General features: G+C 38.6%; 4 protein-coding genes across 6 annotated transcripts; all 4 read left to right on the top strand.

The window, feature by feature from the left end:
- Positions 1-387: 387 nt before the first annotated feature.
- LOC148077443 (upstream-binding factor 1-like protein 1) lies at positions 388-3,141 on the top strand. Of its 2 annotated transcripts, none has more exons than XM_087793314.1 (8): positions 388-511; positions 568-743; positions 983-1,036; positions 1,245-1,309; positions 1,385-1,415; positions 2,206-2,253; positions 2,548-2,595; positions 2,692-3,141. In XM_087793314.1, exons 1-8 carry the CDS (start codon positions 493-495, stop codon positions 2,758-2,760), a joined length of 510 nt encoding a protein of 169 aa, XP_087649440.1. In that variant the 5' UTR covers positions 388-492; the 3' UTR covers positions 2,761-3,141. The 2 variants fall into 2 exon arrangements, with proteins under 2 accessions (XP_087649440.1, XP_087649439.1); XM_087793313.1 differs by having other exon boundaries at positions 983-1,048.
- Positions 3,142-4,316: 1,175 nt separating this feature from the next.
- atxn7l3b (ataxin 7 like 3b) lies at positions 4,317-10,672 on the top strand. The gene is made up of 9 exons (XM_087794105.1): positions 4,317-4,408; positions 4,844-4,896; positions 4,994-5,119; positions 5,185-5,317; positions 6,661-6,832; positions 6,987-7,087; positions 7,898-7,920; positions 8,084-8,129; positions 9,748-10,672. The coding sequence occupies exons 3-9, from the start codon at positions 5,069-5,071 to the stop codon at positions 9,825-9,827; spliced, it is 606 nt and encodes a 201-aa protein (XP_087650231.1). The 5' UTR covers positions 4,317-4,408; positions 4,844-4,896; positions 4,994-5,068; the 3' UTR covers positions 9,828-10,672.
- A 1,147-nt stretch (positions 10,673-11,819) lies between these two features.
- Positions 11,820-18,916, top strand: smarcd2 (SWI/SNF related BAF chromatin remodeling complex subunit D2). 2 transcript variants are annotated; one of them, XM_087794104.1, is made up of 13 exons: positions 11,823-12,111; positions 12,571-12,764; positions 13,972-14,014; positions 14,088-14,210; positions 14,544-14,663; positions 15,250-15,345; positions 16,600-16,701; positions 16,778-16,939; positions 17,273-17,370; positions 17,457-17,592; positions 17,671-17,793; positions 18,101-18,202; positions 18,277-18,916. In XM_087794104.1, the coding sequence occupies exons 1-13, from the start codon at positions 11,968-11,970 to the stop codon at positions 18,328-18,330; spliced, it is 1,497 nt and encodes a 498-aa protein (XP_087650230.1). In that variant the 5' UTR covers positions 11,823-11,967; the 3' UTR covers positions 18,331-18,916. The 2 variants fall into 2 exon arrangements, with proteins under 2 accessions (XP_087650229.1, XP_087650230.1); XM_087794103.1 differs by having other exon boundaries at positions 11,820-12,111; positions 17,457-17,793.
- Positions 18,917-19,023: 107 nt separating this feature from the next.
- On the top strand, positions 19,024-22,478 carry psmc5 (proteasome 26S subunit, ATPase 5). The gene is made up of 12 exons (XM_087794101.1): positions 19,024-19,087; positions 19,477-19,548; positions 19,619-19,688; positions 19,760-19,857; positions 20,176-20,232; positions 20,934-21,164; positions 21,283-21,409; positions 21,474-21,664; positions 21,729-21,827; positions 21,896-22,006; positions 22,156-22,242; positions 22,343-22,478. Exons 1-12 carry the CDS (start codon positions 19,064-19,066, stop codon positions 22,394-22,396), a joined length of 1,221 nt encoding a protein of 406 aa, XP_087650227.1. The 5' UTR covers positions 19,024-19,063; the 3' UTR covers positions 22,397-22,478.
- The last annotated feature ends 13 nt before the right edge of the window (positions 22,479-22,491 follow it).

Below are 22,491 nucleotides of genomic sequence, written 5' to 3'. Positions count from 1 at the left end.
ATATTTACATGTAATAAATACAGTATGTAATTGTGAAATGAATAAAAATAACCTGGATACATGTTCTAAAAAGATTTTAGTCAGACTTTTACTGACTAACTTTATTGTTTCAAATCATAATTTCAAAGCAAATATATTTGAATATATATGAATAAAGGTAGTCCTCAATTTATTAGATAAATGATAAATAATTAATTTCCAAAAGGCACAATATTCCTGTAGAGGTCAAATATTTAGTTTTAAATCCTGCTAGTGCCTTGTAAAAACACCATCCATCCAACCAGTATTCAACAGTACGCGGCCTAACATACTCCACACCGGTAGGGGACGCTAAAGAACACGAAAAATGATTGTTATTGGTTTGACGTGCAGGTCGAACCCGCCCAGCTTGACGAAGCCATGTGTTTGTGTTACCAGAGTTTGGTGCCCGATAAAAAGTAAATGTGTTAAAGGATCACATGTGTATTTAAGTTGAATCCTCAAGTGTATACAATGGGGACAGAAACACCAGGTGAGTCATCTTGACTGTCATTTAAAATGTAGACGTTTAGACTGTCTTTGCTTCAGAGTGGACAGACAAGGATGTACACAGACTTTTCTCGGCGATCGCAGACGAAGTCAGTGTAGAGAACGAGATGAAACCATTTAAACATGTGGTGAAGCTCGTTCACTGGCAGAATGTGGCGTTTCCTCCACATTCTGCGGAAGAATGCGAGACAAAGTGGAGTCACGTCACACACAAGGTGAGTCAACAACTGGTACATTGCTACACAACCCTTGTATTCTAATAATGATAAAATTGTCTTAAATTATTCAGCATTATAAACGCATTAAAAAAGGAAATCATGTGGTCTTACATTTATCTTCCTGGCACCTAACGTTTTGTTTATCAGCTGTTTTGTATTTTTATTTCATCTTAAGTCTGGCACAAATCCTTAAATGTCTATTAATTGTTTGATGCTTTGTTTGTTTGTATTTCTAGATGCGTAAATTCCGGAACCTCAAAGACCTACTTGAAGAAGCAGAGGAGGAACTTGTAAACAAAAATGTGACAAAAGTCTCCTTTTTTTCAGTTAACTATGTGTTATTGTTGTATTATGTTTTGTCATATACATTAATTCTTATATTTAATGTGTTAATGTATTTTGGTTAGGTTTTGTATGTATGCATGTTTGTTGGTCGTCTTAACCAATTAATTTGTAAGTACCATCTCAAACTTCATTATTTCTTTGAATGTTTTCTAGACTCAGTACGTTGAAAAACACAAGTTGTTATTGGCAGAATACCAGGGAAAAGTTGAAAATCTCAGGTAGATGATAAGTGGACATTAAAGGCATTTTACAGGCTGATGGAGTCGTTCTAATGTAATGTTTTTGTTTCACAGAGAAGGATTTCAACAAGCTTGTACTCCTACAGTAAGATATATATTTCCTTGTTTTCACACATGCATGTAAAAACTAAAGTATGAGGGAATGATGTGTTTTGTGTTCATAACTTATATATAAACAATACAATAATATTACACAAAAAAAATGAAAATCTGTTTTTTCTATGCTTATTGCCTTTTACTTTTTTTTCAAATGTCTGTATTTTATATTTTCACATTATTTGTAATGTTAAAAACTCTGTACTCTCAAGTCTTGAAGGGTTCTCATATAACAAATTATTGTCTTTGAATTTAAAATAGTGAAAACATGTAAAACACTGATTTTCATAGTGATATTAAAATATGTATCAAAGTTTATATTTGTAAACCTCAGATGTATTTCTCTGTTGACATCTTTTCAGCCTAATTGATTTTGAATTGACTCTTCAAAGTTCATTTCAGAATTGACTGCATTAGTTATTTGTCACAATTGTGTGTATATTCTGATTTAAACATGTGATGTGTTGAAGTTGAACTGTGCTCTGCAGCAGGTAAAGAGCACAAAGGTGAGTTTTCCCCTTCTGAGGAAAAGCTTTAAAGTGGCAAATGCTTCTCATTTGAGCATTTTTATTTTGGCTACTAGACTTCTGTGATTTACAGTGAGGAGTTTTTGTCTTCACTCCATGCTTGTTTGCTTTTGTCACTCTTAATACCCTGCATCAATTGTTTGTTAGTGTTTCTGTAAAGTTTTCTGTCAGTTTTATTTCCAGTTAACTATAATAGTTTCCTACTTTTCGAATTTATAGCATATTCACTTGCTTTCTCTTCCTTTTTGTCAGACCTTGCCTGAACAGACAGCGGGCAGACATTTGCGGGGAAATACCTCGGTATGTATGTAATATTGGATTAATATGAATTATTTCAACCTGAAACTGCAATTGGTGGTAAATAAAAAAAAGGTTTTTATCCATCAATAAGTGTTTATTGTTACCATGAGTTCATCTGTTGAATTAAGCTCCTTTCCTTCATCATGAAAATAAAACGCATTTAGTTGACTAGTTCAGGAGTGTTGGAAGACTTTCCGGGCTGAATATAAATTGTGTTCGTGTAGAACAAGTTGCTGCATTTAAATTGTGGATCTGTTGTCGAGTGAAGTCTACACAATCTTTACTTCATTACAGGATTCGGAAGATGTGGACATGGACAGCAGCAGCTCCATAAATGATGATGTGCGTTGAAAAAAAAAATGGATAAAAATGTTTTTTTTTTGTTTTTTTCAAATAGTTGTTTAAATGTGTAACCGAACTCATGATTATCTCCCTCAGAGCGAGATGGAGAATGAAGAGGAAGAGGAAGAAGAAGAGTCTGGAGACATTGGCTTTGATTTGTTGTAGGGTTGAATGAAGGACACGTGCAAATATCTAAAGGGTTTTCACCTCAAGAACATAATGTTGCACTTTAATGTCACTCCAGAAGACCAGAAGATGTTTTATACTTTCTTTCTGTTCGCTGTCTATTTACCTGTTGGAGGTTTTCTTCACCATAACGTATTCCTAACCTCAATGGAGCACAGTAGTAAAATAATAGATTTGTGTAATAAGGAATTCAAATTTTAAAGCAACAACTTAAAGGGTTGATTTTCAGTTTGAAATGCAGGATAAGGCCACTTTAATATCATCTAAACATGTCTGTCCTGTTCATGCACAATATTTACCTGTTTTAACTTCTGATGGAACGTGTTTGAGCTTAGTGGAAATAAAACTGAGTTTATCGAATTTTCTAATGTTTTTAAAGTGTGTTTTAACATATTTATTGCAGTCCCCATGAAACTGAACATCTTATTGTTTTGATGTTATTTGTCCACCCTCATATAAAAGTGTATCTATAGTGTAGAGGAAACCTGCAGATCAAGGGGTAAACCTTGGGCCTGTTCAAATAATAATGTCCATACATCTTATGTTTGATTTCGTGGTTCCTTCCTTGTGGCACCATTTATGTCGATTAAAGAATCAATTTAGTCATTTTTTTATTAGAAGAATATTATTTATCATCCATAATTACATGTATATAGTTTGAAGTTGTTTCAGAAGTGTGTATCAAACTGATGGAAGCCTTCTGGGCCACAGAACGGTTAGTGACCCCTGATGTAGATTCACCCTCTGCCTCACCCTCATTGTAATCCTAGATTGTGTCTGACAGAACAAACAACAAATCAACAAAAACATCTATTACAATATAAGGTCAATGTAGAATGGATTAGATGAACAAAGTTGACATCTCTGTTCGATTGTAAAATATGGTAGTTTATGCTGTTCAATTTGTTCATTTTCTTTCTTGTGTAGTTCTACAAAAACCTGAGTCGATTAAAACGACTTTAAGGCTGAGAAACTATATATTGCTCAAGGGTGAACGTTAGATACATCACTAGCCTTCTGGGCCATAGAACGATTACTGTGTTGTTCTCGGGATTATCTTGACCTTTAAAGTATATACTTTATTGAATATTATTTTGATTGTTTAAGCGCTTTGTGACCCTGGTCTGGCAGTATGGAAGAGTGAAAACTAGGAGGGAAACAACAAAAACTAAAACAAGATGAAAAAATAGACCAATAGGTAAAATAATTGTAGGTACTTCTTTTTTTGAAAATAAGGTGGGTAGGATAGATCACTATTTTAAATTTATTTCAGTATTTATTGTTGCTTTTTCCCCCCTTCATGTCTCTATTTTCAAACACTTTATTACCTAATCGTGGCCCTCCTGGTATTCCATAGGTTAGTAGTGTTTTTTTGTGCTTCAATTGTCAGTGTTTAACCAGGTCACTGAACGAAGGAAGGACTAGTCTAACGATAAACTATAATAATCTGGATTCAAATAAGTCAAGTGCTGCTCGGGGTGGCCCAGAGTGCCCGCGGCCCCCACGGAGTACTACAGCGCCCCTGCCAGTGCGTGAGCCTCCTGAACAGCGACGATGAGAGAACTCGTGTGGCGATCGATTGCTACTGTCTGATCTCTGATCTAAAGATGGATGCCTGCTGAAACAGGTAAATAAACACGTAAAAAAAAAGGCGTCCGCGGGACCGTGATTTCGGCGTGTCCCTGGACTCGAGCGGCACCAGGGTCACCGAGGTTCGTGGTTTTTGTTCACGGACTCGTTTGGACCGGTTCGCGTGAGCGGCGGCGGAGAGCCGAGGAGCCGCCGCAGTGCAGCAGAGCCTCGAACACTTCCTCACGGCGAGCCCTTAGATGTTCTCAAGGCTCTCCGGAACCTTTAGCTTTCGTTTAAAGTTCGCCACACGAGCCGCTTTAATGCGCGAACACACCGCCCTGTTTATGCGGCTGTAGTCGAGCGGAGCTCTTTGTTTTTTGCTCACGGTGGCACCAACCGTCACCGACACCGAACCCGAACCTTCATTTCTTTTTTTTTATTATTCACGCGTGACGTCATTGTGTTTGACTGAAGCTTTGTTTTCTCTCAGGTTGTACTGTTGGGAAGTGAGTCCCCGGCGGTGTTTTCAGCGTCCAGTTGTATGTAAGTCGCTGCGACACCATTGACTTGCTTGGACCTTCATGTCCGATCCGGGTTCCATTGTTGCTTCACAGTCTATTGTGTTTGGCTTCTTCCGCAGCAGCTCCTCTGGTTCCAGCCGATGCTTGCTACAGCATGACCACAGCACCGTCCGCTCATCTGGTAGTTCTGGCAAATGAAAATGGAGGAGGTTTCAATGTCCAGCCTGGACAACAGCAAGCTGGAGGTAAAACATCTCGAGAAAGGTTCTCTTTGAAGTCCTTCATTCTGTGTTTTTTTTATTTTTCACAGAGCCTTGCACAGGACATCCTGTCTGACCTGGTGGAGGACGCCTGCCTCGGTCTTTGCTTTGAGGTCCACCGGGCGGTCAAGCAGGGGTATTTTTTCCTGGACGACACGGACCAAGAAAGTATGAGGGACTTTGGTGAGGAAAATGGACGAGGAAGTATCACCCGGCAGTTTCTATATCTCTAGAATGAAATTAGTTCAATAATGATCTGAAATGATCGTTGATACTGGGTAACGATAAGTTCTGAAAACATGCCAACATTATCTTGTATCAGTTTTAGTCAGCACACTTTAAGAATGGGGGCGGAAGTACATTTAAAAACCTGTACTTCTTAAAGTATATTTTCAGTAAATAATGGCAATAAAGAAAACAACATTCTATTTTAACAAGGAAATAAGAACAGAAATGGATAATTGATTGTAATTTTATTGTCTTCCATTAGGAAATACCAGCAGGTCAGGATTTGAATAATAATAGTGTATATTTCTATGAATATATCCACCTGTATTTAGATAAAATATGTCTCAGTTCAAATCAATTCAAATATGAAATAAATCCGACCAAGAAAGTATGAGGGACTTTGGTGAGCAAACGGCGAGGAAGTATCACCGGCGTTTCTATATCTCTATAATGAAACCAGTTCAACAATGATCTGAAATGATCGTACATTCTCCTGATACTGGGTAACGATAAGTTCCAAAAATGTGGCAACATTATCTTGTATCGGTTTTAGTCAGCACACTTTAAGAATGGGGGCGGAAGTACATTTAAAAACTGTAATTCTTAAAGTATATTTTCAGTAAATAATGGCAATAAAGAAAACAAAATTGTATTTGAACAAGAAAATATGAACAGAAATGGAAAATTGATTGTAATTTTATTGTCTACCATTAGGAAATACCAGCAGGTCAGGATTGGCCAAGATTTGAATAATAATGGTGTATATTTCTATGAATATATCCACCTGTATTTAGATAAAATATGTCTCAGTTCAAATCAATACAAATATGAAATAAATCGGACCAAGAAAGTATGAGGGACTTTGGTGAGAAAACGGCGAGGAAGTATCACCGGCGTTTCTATCTCTAGAATGAAACCGGTTCAATAACAACAATAAGAATGGGGGCAGAAGTATAATTAAAAGCTGTACTTCTTAAAGTATATTTTCATTTGCTGGAGTAAATAATGGCAATAAAGAAAACTTTTATTTTTTAAAGACATGAAAATATGAACAGAAATGAAAAATTGATTTTTATTGACTGTCATTAGGAAATACCAGCAGGTCAGGGTTTGCCAAGATTTTAATAATAATGGTGTATATTTATATGAATATATCCAGCTATATTGAGATACAATATACTGTCTTAAGTTCAAATCAATATAAATATGATATAAATCAACTGGTCAAAACCATTGGATGTGAAAACATGGTTAATACTGATCACTTTTTGTATTCATTATTGTCTTATCTTTTTTAGAAATTGTGGACCAACCAGGGCTGGACGTGTTCGGTCAGGTGTTCAACCAGTGGAAGAACAAGGAGTGTGTTTGTCCGAACTGCAGCAGAAGCATCGCAGCCTCGCGCTTCGCTCCTCACCTGGAGAAATGTCTGGGGATGGGTCGCAACAGCAGCCGCATCGCCAACCGAAGGTGAAGAAGTGACTCTGTGGTTATGGTCTGCTCTAAAAAAAATGTTGTCTGTGAAATATTCACGGTGATATCACCTGGTTTTAGTGAGTAGAGTTTGATCAAACTGTCATGTGATTCCTCCAGTAAGTAAAGCAGAGTCATTGTTCCCTCACAGAATTGTCACGGGCAACAACACCAATAACAAGTCGGAGAGTGACCAGGAGGATAATGACGACGTCAATGACAATGACTGGTCATATGGAGCTGAAAAGAAAGGTGGAATTCATTCAATATATATAATAATGTATATAAAATGTATCCCTAGAAAGTGACAAGTTAAACATTCACCTTATTGTGGATGTATTTGTGCTAGTGTACACATATCCTATGAAAAATGATCTAAAGTCTTATCTATCTATGATTCTGGTGATAAAATGTCTTTATTTTAACCCAGTAGTAACAACTCTTTACAGAAAATATTGAATTATTTTTGTATTGACCCTGTATGTGTATAGACTCAGGAATACAGTGTTTCCATACCAGCTATAAATACAGAGTTTTCAGTTCTTGATTGGTTTATTTAGTTGATTTTCACTTGCTAAAGTTAATTTCTCTGTAAAATTCTTTTGACCCAGACTACTGAATAGTTATTATTTAGTAGTTTGTACATTATTAAACACACCCTCATCCAAATTAATCTGATGATGATTCGTTTGACATTTAATTTTAGTCAAAATAAACGAGTTGAGCATAGCTTTTATTGTAAACTACATTCAGTCTTGGTATATTCGTTTCACGCCATCTTCTACGTTGTGTCTCGTTTGGTTCTCCTGACATGATAATGGCTTGTTGACTTGAATATGGCATCATAATTATGGTCGACAGCCGTGCTAGGGAAGGAGATTATGGCGCCGTCTCTTTCTGCCTGGGAAACATTGACAAAAATGTAAACAAGCATTTAAGTTAGAAAATTATGCTGTTATGTTGCTGAAAACTATCACCTTGGAGGGTAGAAATGTTCAAACTAGCGTGATGTCTCAAACCGTATAAACCACATGTTCTCATGTGTTCTTTCTTTGTTTGCAGCCAAGAAAAGGAAATCTGAAAAGGTAAATCTGCCAAAGTAATTTATTTCTATCAATGTGTTGTTTGAGGTTAAAATGTGTTCTAGCCACAACGAAGCAACATTCTTAAACCTCAATCTTTTTTTAGTTGAACATGATTTATGTCAATATTCTGTTCACACTGACTGGTTATCGTCTGACTTTCTAGAACCCCAACTCACCCCGAAGATCGAAATCATTCAAACATAAGAGCAGTAAGTACATTTTATCAATCGTTTGTAACGTATTTCTGAATGACATTTGATATTCTTGAATAGAATTGGTTGACAAAACAATTATTCAACAGTGTTCAGTAGTTCCAATCCTTTAAATAAAAACAATGGCAAACTATTTACTTGAATATAGAAGAAGTTAGAGTTTGATTTGGAAGGAAAATTCAAAAGTGAAACACAAAGAAATGAGTTTTTATATCCTGGTAGTGCATTTGTGTTTTAGCCCTTGGCAGCTAGTAAAAAGTATTCTCGATGGCCCTCTTTTCTACTACATTTCCCTTCCTATACCATTGAACAAATGAGTCAAAAATAGTCATTAAATTAAGACAATATTAATTGCATTTGGAAATCAACACATTGAGAGCTAATGATGAATAATAATGTTTATAATGCTCCTTGTTCAGATACAAATAAAAACTGATTTTAAATAAACAATAACATATATCATACAGACAAACTAAAATAAAACTATTAAGAAGCTGACCTTTCAACCAGACATCAGAGATACTTTCTACCCACTCATCATAAACAGACATAAAGACACTGGGTATAGGATATCAGGGTCGCTTTTTCCAGAGCCCCCTAAAATCATATTCAGAGACGAAGATCCTCTGTTAGCCTCGCGCTGATGTATGATTGGCTCAGTTACAGAAACGTGACGTCACTCGTGGGCTCTTCAAAAAGCGACCCCCGGATATGACGAACGACACAAACCAAGATTGTAAACAGAAAGTGTATTCATAGTTTATCAGTGTGAAGAGTTATGCAAACATACAAAATCATCACTGTGGATGATTATTTTCGGATTAAAAAAATAAAAAGATAAAGACAAATTGGCCAAATCGGTTGGAGGTGCAGCGCCCCAGCGCCCTCTATGTGCCAGCCGCCACTGGTTTCTGCCAGCCTATATCCCCTCAAATAATGTTGTTGCTATTTCTCTCCTGGCCTCTGCATTAGCTGATGAAAGGTGCAGTGAGTGAAGACGCCATTAATCTACAAAGTGACAGATAAAGGAATTGCTTGATTTCTTTTTTCTTTTAAAGAAAAAAAAAGGGCAGTTTCTTTCTTTTCACATCCACTGCTAATAATGAGGTTGAAAAGTGACCAAATATACACATTTACAGGAAAACACATTTTTGAAATAAGAAACAAAACAAACTATACATCAAGGACAAGTTGTTTATTTATTATAATGGAATAACCTTGTATAGTAGTACAAACTAATAGGTTGCCTATATAAGAAGGAAGTATCAGGAAAATTAGGAAAGTATTATGAAGAGAGAATAAACTTTGCATTAACAACTAAAGCAGCAAACCTCGCGCATTCTGGCGCCCCCTAGTGTCTAAACCCTGTGACACTCAGACCTCAGACAGATGACACTTCATGAGCACTAGCATCTGTTAACAAATAAAGATGGAAGCTCTTGTTGTGTCTGTTGATTTATTTTCCTGATAACTTAAAAAAGTCACTCAGTACTTCATATGAAAACGTTGTCTCGGACCCAAATGTTGAATACAAACAACTACCTGGATTGCAGAGAGTAATAAAATATGTTTATTTAAGGAGTTTGGATTCCTAACTGTTCCATGTGTTGTGCAGGCATGATGGGCCCAAGACGTCGCATTGATAACCAGGAGAGTCCGCGCATGCTGATGAAAGACGAGGCATTCCCTCAATAACAACACCAACACACATTATTTGAATCTCGTGTGTGTGTGTGTGTGTGTGCGCGCGCGCGTGCTGCGAATGCACAAACATCCAGGAAGACCAATAACATGTCGGCCTTTTATTCGCTTTCTCGTGAAAAACCTCCGGACATCGACGCTATAGGTGACATTCATGGTGTACTTGCTCGGCTGAAGCGGTCCAGACCTCCCACTTTATACTTGACTTTTTTTTTTTTTTAATCACAAAATCAAAAACACTTGTGTATGATTTTTATTTTTGTATGTGAATTATGTTCGGAAGGATCTTCTGGTGTCCACTCTAATTACGATGTGATGGACGTGGGTTCAAGGCACAGACACGGTTAGATTCTCTCTGCAGCTGAGACGGTGTGTGTGTGTCGGTGTGTGTGAATGTTTGTGTGTAAACATGGCAGCATGATTATTCTTCGAGACGATCATGGTGAAGACAACGAATACATATGATTGGTAATGTGTTTGAATTGACTATCTAGGTGATATCAAACTGTGTGTGTGTGTGTGTGCGCGCTGTTGTGCGTCAGAAGGAGAGTGACAGAGGCTTCAGTGTGATCTTATTTTGAAACATGTTCAGTAAGTGAAGCCCTACATTGTTCCAGCAGGTAGAATTCTTTGATAGAGTGGCTGTTTTTTGTTTGTTTTTTTCTTCTGGTTTTTGGATTTCAAATTGTCTTTTTATCACGTGTTTACATTATAAAGGGTTACATACATGTATATCCTTGGTGTGATGTGATAGTGTAAATATTCATATAGTTGAATTGCTGCTATCATGGCTCAGTTTGTTTCATCTGTCTAGCGTAATAAATGATTTGTTACATGTCGCTTGTCTCGGTGTTGAATTGATAAACTGATTGGTCACTGATTGGTTCTTTTAAACGGGTTTTAATACTTTATTAATGTTTCAATGCCGCTTGTGACCAGCAGGGGGAGGCGTTTATCATTAGGCGCTATAATGGCGCGTCCATTATTTCATGCATGTTTATTATAATGTGAATTATTTTTTTAAGATTGTCAGTCCTTTATTATCCAGCGACTATATTGACAAATATCAGCTGTATTGATGTCTTAAGTCACACGTGGGTGAAAAGCTAAAAAGGCGATTTTCAAAGAGTATTGTTATTATGTATATATTATTAATTTAAACAAATAAATTAAAGATCGGTCATATCCAAAATGAGAGATGCACTCATGCCGGATCCAAGCAAAAGACCACATGATGAAGGATAATAGCATTAAAAAAATGAAATGAATAATAACAAATTCGCTTGCGAAAAAAGATGTTCAACTGGAAAAGGGAGAGAATCCCCCAGAGAAAACACAAAACTATTGCAAGATTACTAGTTTATGTAGAATGCCTCGAGTAAACCATATTAATAATTTCCTTTATTTTTTGTAAACTCTAAATCAATGTCTGTCAGAACTAATGGAATTCGCTGCAGTGATGTGCGACACTGGAGCAGATTCCCCAAGAGTTGGGGCCACAATCTATTATGATGTGAAATGACATTTCCTTTAATTCATAAAACATATAAATATATATATAAATATAGTCGAGCCTAGTTGTCTGGGTTTAAGATCATTCTTTCAGTGTTGTGGTTGATCTGGAAAAAACAGTTGTTTTTGACGCGCGTAATAAAGCGTTTCCTTTTTAATCTTTCATTTTTATTACATCACAAGCTATTGACTCAAATCGCTCATTTATTTTGTAATAAAATCGTGAAAAAAAACAAACAATTATTATACGATAAACAACTAAAAAATTCCGATAGTCATGAAGGGTTCATCGAACTCGTCGGTAGTTTATGCGAGTTTAGACAACTTTATCTGAAGTTAAAAAAAAAGAATAAAAGTGTGTTTACTTTAAAAACAGTGACAGTAAGTCAGTAGTTAGTGTGACTCAAAAGGAGACTAAACTCGTAGAGAGAGAGCGAGTTGGAATCAAACCCCGGAACTGAAGCAGGAAGCTAACAGCTTAGCTTTTTGTTGACAGCGCTGCTGTCAGAGGAGCCGACACACGCGCGTCACTCTCGGCGCGAGTCCATCCGCCACAAACCCCTCCACCGCTGGATCTACATTTTTCCACTTCGTCTCTTACTTCCACCGGCGGAGCCGAACCATGTCAGCGCGAGGAAACTTCTCGCTCCCCCCGATGAACCCTCACTTGAACCCCATGAACGCAGCGGGCATGAGGATGAGTGCGATGCCGCAGACCTCGGCGGGTTACCCCCGGCCCATGAGCAGCGCGCCGCAGTACCTCCAGGTAAACTTCCATTTCCCTGAAAAGTAGAACGAGTTCACCTGGCGTTACTTTTTTTGTTGTTGTTGTTTATTTAAAGTTTGTTTTGAAAAGTCGTAAATGACCAACTGTCTCAAATAGACGCCACTTCCGCAAAGTATAAACGAATAACCGCCATTACCTCTGTTAAATAAACACGTTGTTGTTATTGTTCACACACTGTAGTTACACTTTTGTTGCGTTATTACCGCCCTAGACAATTTTAAAGAACGCAACAAAAAGTTTATTTAAAAACTTTTTAGCAAGTTTGTGTTTCACCATCTGGGAGTTTCACACGCACGCGTCCAACCTAAATTTAATAGTTAAAATCATTTTTATTCATCATTTTTTATTCAAAACATTTTTTTGTGGTAGTTAAAACGTTCAAAAGCATAATTTCCCATTTTTTAATTTTAATTTGTTTTTATCAAAATTGCTCATCAGCGTCCAGGCATGTCCCCGAGCAGAATAGGGGGCCCCATGGGGTCCATGGGTGGTCAGCTGCCGGGGCCCTCTTATGGAGGAAACATGTCCATGCGGCAGAACATGGGGCCTCCACCGATGGACGCCTCCAGGAAGCGCTTCCTGAACCACCACCACCACCAGCAGCATGAGGGGTATGGAGGGCCCAGACGGGGGTGAGTTGAAGAGGGTGATACACTTGTAAAAATCAAGGTGTTAACCCGGCATGACGGGCAACACAATATGGTTGATGTATAGATGAGTAATACCTTTTTAACCTAATGTCCCGTACAAATAACAATTTAACAGATATAGTAAATGTAAGTCTGTTAATGACTTGCTGTGTGCCCATAGTTTTTAACACGTATTGTCCCGCAGTGTGGTGATCGTCTGAGAGACTTTGTTACATGTATTTTGAATACCAATAAATAATCATATTAATTATTTTTGCATGTGGTGGTCAAAGAAAAAGAAGAGAAGAAATATATTAAATCTGTAATGACCACATTGTTTCAATATTAGTTAGTTTTATTTTTAAGTGTCATTTTAAAGACTCTAAAGTAAAGGGAATCGCTATTTATTTATTATTATTATTTATTATTTATAGATAATAATAGTGACATTAATTGATACAAATCTTCTTACTTTAAGTATGATTATGAACTATTGCGTCGAGAAATGATTATTTCTAATAAATAACAAAAATTATTTGGCAAAAACCTATTTCTGGCTACACCAACTTTAAAACTGAGGCCCATATTCGTAGTTCTATCTAATTACCATCTCGTCTCTGCCAAAACACGAAAAGTGAAAATGTGATCAAATAATTGCATTATACCAGAGAAGCCTAAAGTCAAACAAGGCCAACATAACGTCTCAGACAGAAAGGAAGAGCTTGTGTTTCGCTGGTTTTCTTCAACTTCATTGCAGAACAAGCCTCTTCATTGACATGTCGGCGCCCTCTCAGAATTTGCCGATTGTCCGGACGCTTTAAAAGCTCGACCGCACAAACACGAGGACGGCAGCGTCTCATGACTGGCCCCTGATTTCAAGGCAGTAGATATTTTTGACTTCAAACCGGTCAGTGATTTCACGGCGATGAACGCAGCCCTCGTTCATTTTATCGGACAATAAGACTCTTGAAAAGTTTCTCAGTGTGTCGAGAGACGTGGGCTACAGCCGGAGCCAGAGGCCGAGTCTTTCATCCTCGTTTCTTGGCAATTGGATTCAGCTCAAATTACGAATCAAGGATCGCTAGCATTCAGAAGTAGATCAAATCAGACTAAGTGACAAACATCTGTTTTCTTGATTTGAGTTAGAATGCTTGGACATTTTTCAATTCCTTGGAAATCATCTGACTTCATCATTCTTGCTCCGCTGCAGGCCCAAAAGACGTAAGATGGCAGACAAAGTTCTTCCGCAGAGGGTAAGAGAGCGGAGAAACGACGAGATCCTAATCTTTGCTTCATTTAGACCAACATCCTGTGTCTTGACGCTAGATCCGAGACCTGGTTCCAGAGTCTCAGGCCTACATGGACCTTCTGGCCTTCGAGAGGAAACTGGATCAAACGATCGCTCGCAAGCGCATGGAGATACAGGAGGCCATCAAGAAGCCTATTATGGTATGGAGTGATTCTTATTTGCTGTGTACACTGAGATGTGCTGACGGTTGGAGAGCACACACTGATGCTTATCTCAGTCAAACTCTTGATAGGGAGGTGCAGAGTGGATCCTGCTCTTGAAAAGTTTAACTGTAAACTGTTGTATCTTACACACGGTTACCACTATATGTCGACTAAGAACTAATTCTGGTTGATCCATGAGCCTCGATTCTTCTTCTTCTTCTACATTCATGCTGCTATGGCATGATAGTCCAGTCCAGCCACTTGTTTTTCTCTCACTTCTTTTTTTGGATCTGAATCCCTCTCTCACAATTCTCTCTTGCCATGTCACAGCAAAAGCGCAAGCTGCGTATCTACATATCCAACACATACACCCCGAGCAAGCCGGATGGTGAGGAGGCGGAGAAGGTCTCTTCCTGGGAACTGCGAGTGGAGGGGAAACTTTTGGAGGAAGTGAGTGAATAAAAAAAAAAACACGCTAAACCTGCAGCTTATTAAAGTGTGATTCAACTGTCAACTGTGAAGTATTTCAGGTTTTTTCTGTTTCTGCTGCTCGGACCATGCAGCCAGATGTGTGTGTGTGTGTGTGTGTGTGTAGCCCATCCCAAAGAAAGAAGGAGAAAAAAACCCCAAAACACAAGCTGACTCTTGAAACAGGGAATTGAAACCAGTGGCGGTTGCGTACCAAGATCTGACATGCCTTCCTCCCTCCTCCTCTTTTCCCTCGCTCCCATCAATTCCAGCTCATTGTGTCATCTGGGGCCATGTGAAGGAGGCTATTTTTTCCCTCCAGCTTCTCTGGGTTCAGGCATGTGGAGGAGTTTTGCATAGAACACGAGGATGAAGAAAAAAGCAGGAATGAAACGGGTTGTGAAAGAAAGAGACATGGTGACAGACAGAGAGAGTTGCAACAGCTTGTTCAAGTTTACAGCTCCTCTCCTCAATGTGGTCAACACGAGTGCTGACACAGCGCAATTTCAACATGCCGCTCGCTTCTTTTTTAACCCTTCTTTTCTTCTTCTTCTTCTTCTTCCTGCAGCCTGGTAAGCAGAAGCGGAAGTTCTCGTCTTTCTTCAAGAGCCTCGTGATCGAGCTCGATAAGGAGCTGTATGGACCTGACAATCACTTGGTGGAGGTATGACATCACTTGAAGAAAGCGCCTCTGGACATGTCAGGCAGAGCGAAGTTTGCGGGACCGCTTCGAATATTTCAGGCCAAGAACAGTTTACACATGAAAGTTAGAATCCATCTTTAAGTCATTAAAGGTCTGGGACTGAACCTTTTGTGAGAATGTTTGACACAAACTTGGATCTCTACGCTTTTCCCCAACCCGGTCCCACGAATGTGTTTCTCAAACAACATGTGCTTAAACAATTAGTTGTCCTCCGTGAAGACCATCGTGTCACATTTATAGGAATTTGCAGTACAACCCAGGATAAATGCATGGGTTTATCATTGTTGATCCCAGGCTAGATCAAAGCAACACACAATATCAATGCGAGTGTGAGAATGTCTGCCCTCCTGTGGCCAATTATGACATTAAAATCATGTCATTATAAGAAACAATTCAAAAACAAATGAACAAATAATCTATCTTGGTGTCTACTGTATAATAGTGTCTAACTACAGATGCAGAGTGTTTAAATGAGACATTCATGAGATTGAAATAAAGCACCAAGAGGTTTTTTTTTTATACTTTTTTCTCTCTCTTTTAGGTTAGGTAGAACTTTATTGATCCCTCAGGATTATGTATTAATTCAAGAATCCTAAGTGACTTAAAACGATCAACACTTAGGGAAGCTGTTTCAATCTCAGCCACACGGAATAACCAAAAAAAATACCCTCTAACATCCATCTGCTTCCCATCACATTCCCAACTTCCCACATCAAGTTTCTTTTGTTTTGTTTTCGTTATACTAAAAGTGGAGATGAGTAATCCCTGTTCCTTATTTACTCTTAAACACTAGCATCTCCATAACCCACTATATCAGCACGAACATTAATCTGTCATGAATTAAATGTTTAATCTTATGGGCCTTGAGTTTGAGTTATGGAGTTTATTTGTAAAAAAAACAGTCTAGAACCTTCTACCGAATGAGATTACTGAAATGAAGCAACTTTTCAAATGTTAAAAATAGATATTAATTGAATATTTATCACTTATTTTGCATTAAATTAATATTTGTTTGGAATTGTAATATAGCTTCATAAATGCATTTTTTTATTTAGTGTATTTTGGCATAAAATAAAACGCATAAGTATCTTTGCTCTTTTGAAAGAGATCTTGATCTCAATGGGTTTTTTATCTGGTTATATAAAATAGGAAAATCTTCAGTTGTTGATACGTCAGTGAACAGAGTGTTTCAACAACTTCCTCTTCCTCTCTCAGTGGCACAGAATGCCCACCACTCAGGAGACGGATGGTTTCCAGGTGAAAAGACCTGGAGACGTCAACGTCAAATGCACCTTGCTGCTCATGCTGGACCACCAGGTACTTTAAAGTAACAGTAAATGTCTTTGTGAGCCAAAACTTGACGAGCTTTGTGTGTCACGCACATGTGAACCAGCCGCCTCAGTACAAGCTGGATCCTCGTCTGGCTCGTCTGCTGGGGGTTCACACTCAGACCCGGGCCAGCATCATGCAAGCTCTCTGGCTCTACATCAAGAACAACAAGCTGCAGGACAGTCACGAGAAGGAGTACATCAATTGTAACCGCTATTTTCGACAGGTGAGACGCTCAAATGTGGACGTGATAATGTGAGACAAATCTTTGATATTATCTTAAAAGAGCCAAGAATAAAATGTTTTAAAATACAATTTTATGTATTTTACACTGTATTATCTTAACAGAGTAATCATCTTATTTCACTTCTAGTAAGAATGATGTTTTATTATTTATATTAAAATAAAATGTATTATTATAATTTATTTCAAATAAACAAAATAATCCATTGTTAGGAAACCAAAAAAGTAATGTTCACTCATAAACTACTTGTGAAATTCCTTCTCGTGAAGGTGATCCAGAAAACTTCCATCTGCTTTCCATCCAAATTCCTAACAGATCTTTGGCTGCCATCGCCTGAGGTTTTCTGAGATTCCCATGAAACTGGCCGGCCTCCTCCAACACCCCGACCCCATCATCATTAATCACATGATTAGGTAATGACTTGTGGAGCGTAGTGCGTCTCCGCGTCTGTCTGTGTTTAGTGAGACTTCAATCTCTTTTTTTTGATCTCCGGGATCAGCGTCGACCCCAACGACCAGAAGAAGACCGCCTGCTATGACATCGACGTGGAGGTGGACGACCCACTGAAGGCACAGATGAGCAGTTTCTTGTCGTCCACGACCAACCAGCAGGAAATCGCCACGCTGGAAGTGAAGGTGAGAAATGAAGGAAAAAACGTAGGATCACGTCGACACATGCCGGGGCGAAGGTTTAATGGTGCGTGTCTCCTGCAGATCCACGAGACCATCGAGTACATAAACCAGCTGAAGACGGAGAGAGACTTCATGTTGAGCTTCAGCAACAACCCACAAGACTTTATCCAGGACTGGCTGAAGTCTCAGTCCAGAGATCTGAAGGTGAAGAAAACATGTTTTCCTGTCATAGTACACAAGTAAAATAATAAATAATCCATTTTTTTTCTTAAATTAACTTCTAATATTTCAATTTTTTCAACAATTTATTGATTTATATTCACATTTATAAAATCGTATGTAATGTTAAACTTTCCAGTTTAGCTAAAAAACTATTAATGCCCCTTTCACAATATAAGATCAAATATGGATAGTTTAATGTATATAAATTAATATGACACATGGAGGTTAACATAACAGCTGTGTTTTAATGACATTATTTTGAATAAATGTTTATTTATTTTTTTCTCAGCTGATGACGGATGTCACAGGAAACCCAGAGGAGGAGCGAAGAACCGAGTTCTACCAGGCGCCCTGGCTTCCAGAGGCTGTGGGCAGATACGTCTACTCCAAAGTGAGTTCCTTCTTTCTATATTTGTATTTGATTGAATAACACATGTTACTAAACTGTTAAATCTTCTTAACCAGGTGCAGCAAAGGAGACAAGAGCTGGAGCAGGTCCTGGGGATCCGACTCACCTAAAGATGTTTTACTGATGATTCGCTTCAATGTAGCCTACAGAGATGATTGAGCTTCAGATGTTTACGTTGCGTGACCAAAGTTATTTTTGTCTGGTAATAATATGTTCAGCTTTATTTTTGTTTACCTTTTTCCTGCATGTTGTCCGTGGTACAGTGTGAGCATCAGTTACAAAGTGTCTCAAAACACAAAGGTTAATGATTAAACTAGAACACACCTATTAATGCTTGAATTTTGATTTAGCATTTCTTTTTTACTGTGTTGTAAATGTTGAAATGATGCTGTTTTTCCCCCAATTATCTCATTATGCTTTTCAGGGAAAACTCATTTCTTTGCAGTTTGAGCATTTTATTTTCGTACATTTTAAATTGTTTTTATTGATTTGTTTATGGGTGTTTTTGTACTATGTGTGGGTTTATGATGGGTTACTTTGATTGGAATAAGTGTAATTGTTGCGTTAAAAAAAAACATTCCATGTTATCAATTCATCTGTTCATTTGATTGTAGCAAACATTTTATAAAAGTGCTGACGCTTTGCTTTGGATTTCACATGAGCATTTTTACAATAAACCGACTTATACATGTGCAACATGTCTTTTCATTTTAACATATTTCAAATACTTACGTTCCAATTCAACCACGTGATCCCTTCCACCGCCGGGGGGCGCTGTGTACAGATCATTCCGTTAAAGAACAGAGAAAGAAGAAGAACTCGAGCTGCGTCAGAAATTTCAAGATGTACGGCGACGGGACCGATCATGTATGTGTTTTTGTCTTTACCCTATTCTTAAATATATATTTCTCACCACATAAAGGTGTCATTTCGGTGTTTCTTTAACCGTGTTTTGTTATCTATTAGCCTATATCTAGAAAAGTTATGCGCCTCTTCATTCAAAACAATACGCTGCCGGTTTGCTGTCTCATTGTGGCTAAGCTAACTGTTAGCCTCCTCGAATGACGAATAAAAAAGCTTTAATTTGTCATTTCACATATTCACAGGTTCAGTTTTTATGACGCAAATACAAAGCCAATTGTAGGTGATGATTTACACGGCATGTTGAGCCTTCTATCATCCCGTCTTGTGTTCGTAAACAGTCAGTGCTTCACTTGTTTCTAAAATAAGTACAAACAACATTTGTGTTTGGTCAGATGGAGACCGGAGAAAGCAAGGGGGGCTCGGGGCTCCGTCAATACTACTTGTCCAAAATCGAAGAATTACAGGTAATTTCACGAGTTTTTACATAATGTTTGTGAATGTGAATCTTAATGCTCGTCTTTATCACCGCCACAGTTGACTGTGAACGACAAAAGTCAGAACCTCAGGCGCCTCCAGGCACAGAGGAATGAGCTCAATGCTAAAGGTGAGTAGTTTTAGTGAACAAATAAATAACTTTGATGCTTCTCTTGGTAACTGTATCTCTCCCTCTGACAGTCCGTCTCCTCCGTGAGGAGCTACAGCTACTACAAGAGCAGGGGTCGTACGTAGGAGAGGTCGTGAGGGTTATGGACAAAAAGAAAGTGCTGGTTAAGGTTTGTGACTGTCTTATGAACTTTATTCTGCGACGCAAAATTATATTGAATGAAAATCCAGTATGGTATTTATCACACACCTACGAATAAAGAGAATACTTTTTAACCTCAAAAGGTTACAGTAGCTTTTGGTTACATTTAATTTAGATATTTAATTGTATGTGTATGTTATTAATCTAATTTGATTTGTATTGATTGAATTACTTTTATTTTATACTGTCATCACAATTTTTCGGTGTTGAGTTAACAACATTGGCAATAAATGTTTTTTTGATTTACAAGTGCTTGATTGTTAAGTTCTTCTTTCTCCCACTTCAGGTGCATCCAGAAGGAAAGTTTGTGGTGGATGTTGACAAGAACATTGACATCAACGATGTAGGTTTTTGATTTGAATATAATTCATAAAGCGATGTATTTGGCATAAAGATTTGTCTTTTCAGTTTATAACGCCACCGTGGTTTACTTCCCAGGCGCTCTAATAATGACAATTATTTGATTTGAAGGTGTTAGTTATCCCAAACTTCACTCATTTTCTACTGACACTTATGTCTACTAAGTCTTGGGATCATTGTCAAGTTATGTGACAAAAATGTATGTTGATTTTAATGTAGCGACTGATGCTCAGTTGTCTTCATCTTCGTCCAAAAAGACTTAAAAACTTCCAAATACGTCCATGCTGCTCGTCTGTAACATCCATCTTGTATTGAAGCCTCGACAAGAGAAAAACCCAAATAAGTCTATTTTAAACTTGTTTGTATCAGAAGTTTAAATAATGACAAACACGGTTCTCTGTGTGTAAATATCACGAAAGTAGACCGTTTAAATTTTGGGTGAACTAACCTTTAAAGATTGCTTTACGGGACACACAAGGACATTTTGCAGGTAAAAGGAACAATAAAATCACATAATGCATTAAAACAAATGGTAAAAATCTGTAACGCACATTAAGCAGGATTTTGTCATCATAGATGGATTGTACTTTAAATTAAAATAAGGGAATTCAATTATTTGAGAATAAAAACCAGCCACATATAACAATGATGTTTACGATGAAATATATTTGCTCATCTGCACAGGTGACCCCAAATTGCCGCGTCGCCCTTCGTAACGACAGCTACACTCTGCACAAGATCCTTCCCAACAAAGTGGACCCTCTGGTGTCCCTCATGATGGTGGAGAAAGTTCCCGACTCCACCTACGAAATGATCGGTGGCCTGGATAAGCAGATCAAGGAAATTAAGGAAGTGATCGAGCTGCCAGTCAAACACCCAGAGCTGTTCGAGGCTTTGGGCATCGCACAACCAAAGGTGAGTGACGAGTTCTAATAGTTGGACTGCAGATCATCTGCTAGTTTGGTAGAGTTCGGACCATTCTGGTCCTGCTGACACAACAAAACACTTGTGTAAAAACTGTGTGTGTGTCCAGGGAGTGCTGTTGTACGGACCTCCAGGAACAGGGAAGACCCTGCTGGCCAGAGCTGTGGCCCACCACACCGACTGCACCTTCATCAGGGTGTCTGGTTCTGAACTGGTCCAGAAGTTTATCGGAGAAGGTGAAAATGGACGATGATTGACAGGCAGAGTGACGGTTTGTTAACCGGTGAATTTCCTCGTCAGGTGCCCGCATGGTGCGTGAGCTGTTCGTCATGGCTCGAGAACACGCTCCCTCCATCATCTTCATGGACGAGATCGACTCCATCGGCTCGTCTCGTCTGGAGGGAGGATCGGGAGGCGACAGCGAGGTGCAGAGAACCATGTTGGAGCTGCTCAACCAGCTGGACGGCTTTGAGGCCACCAAGAACATCAAGGTACGACCAAACCTAAGCTCAACGATCCAAGGAGAGATTCTCAACGTCTTCTGTTTCCTGCCAGGTCATCATGGCGACAAATCGTATCGACATCCTGGACTCGGCCCTTTTGAGGCCCGGACGTATCGACAGAAAAATCGAATTCCCTCCTCCCAACGAAGAGGTGTGTGTGTGTGTGTCTCGTTCTCTTCCTTAGTTCAAACACTGATCACATGATTCTGCCCTCACCAGGCTCGTCTGGACATCCTGAAGATCCACTCCAGGAAGATGAACCTGACTCGAGGCATCAACCTGAGGAAGATCGCAGAGCTGATGCCTGGAGCTTCAGGAGCAGAAGTCAAGGTGAGTTGACAAAACATGTTTTACAAACCACACTACACATCCCATCATGCATTGCTACATTCTAATCCCTCAAACTTGATTAAAAATCAATGAAGAAACCAGGACATGTAGCTTGTGCAGCACTGATGCAGAGTTGTGTGTGTGTTCAGGGTGTGTGTACAGAGGCAGGGATGTACGCACTGAGAGAAAGGAGAGTCCACGTTACCCAGGAGGACTTTGAGATGGCCGTCGCAAAGGTACGTTTTTCAGTCGCATCAGAAACATCATTTGAGTTTTGGATGATTAGTTTTTGTTTAGATGTTTGTTAAAATCTTAAACCGCTTTCTTGTCCACCAGGTGATGCAGAAGGACAGTGAGAAGAACATGTCCATCAAGAAGCTGTGGAAGTAACACGTACACGTCTGTAAACTCACTGCTTTGACTATGACCTGGTTTCTAATTGTAAGTCCTAAAATAAATGGTTTGCCCAAAAGCTCCGAGTGACT

Source organism: Callionymus lyra, chromosome 6 (assembly GCF_982586985.1).
Source record: "Callionymus lyra chromosome 6, fCalLyr1.hap1.1, whole genome shotgun sequence".
Lineage (NCBI taxonomy): Eukaryota > Metazoa > Chordata > Actinopteri > Syngnathiformes > Callionymidae > Callionymus > Callionymus lyra.
The sequence above is the reverse complement of the archived record's forward strand: the minus strand, read 5'-3'. Positions and strand labels throughout refer to the sequence as shown.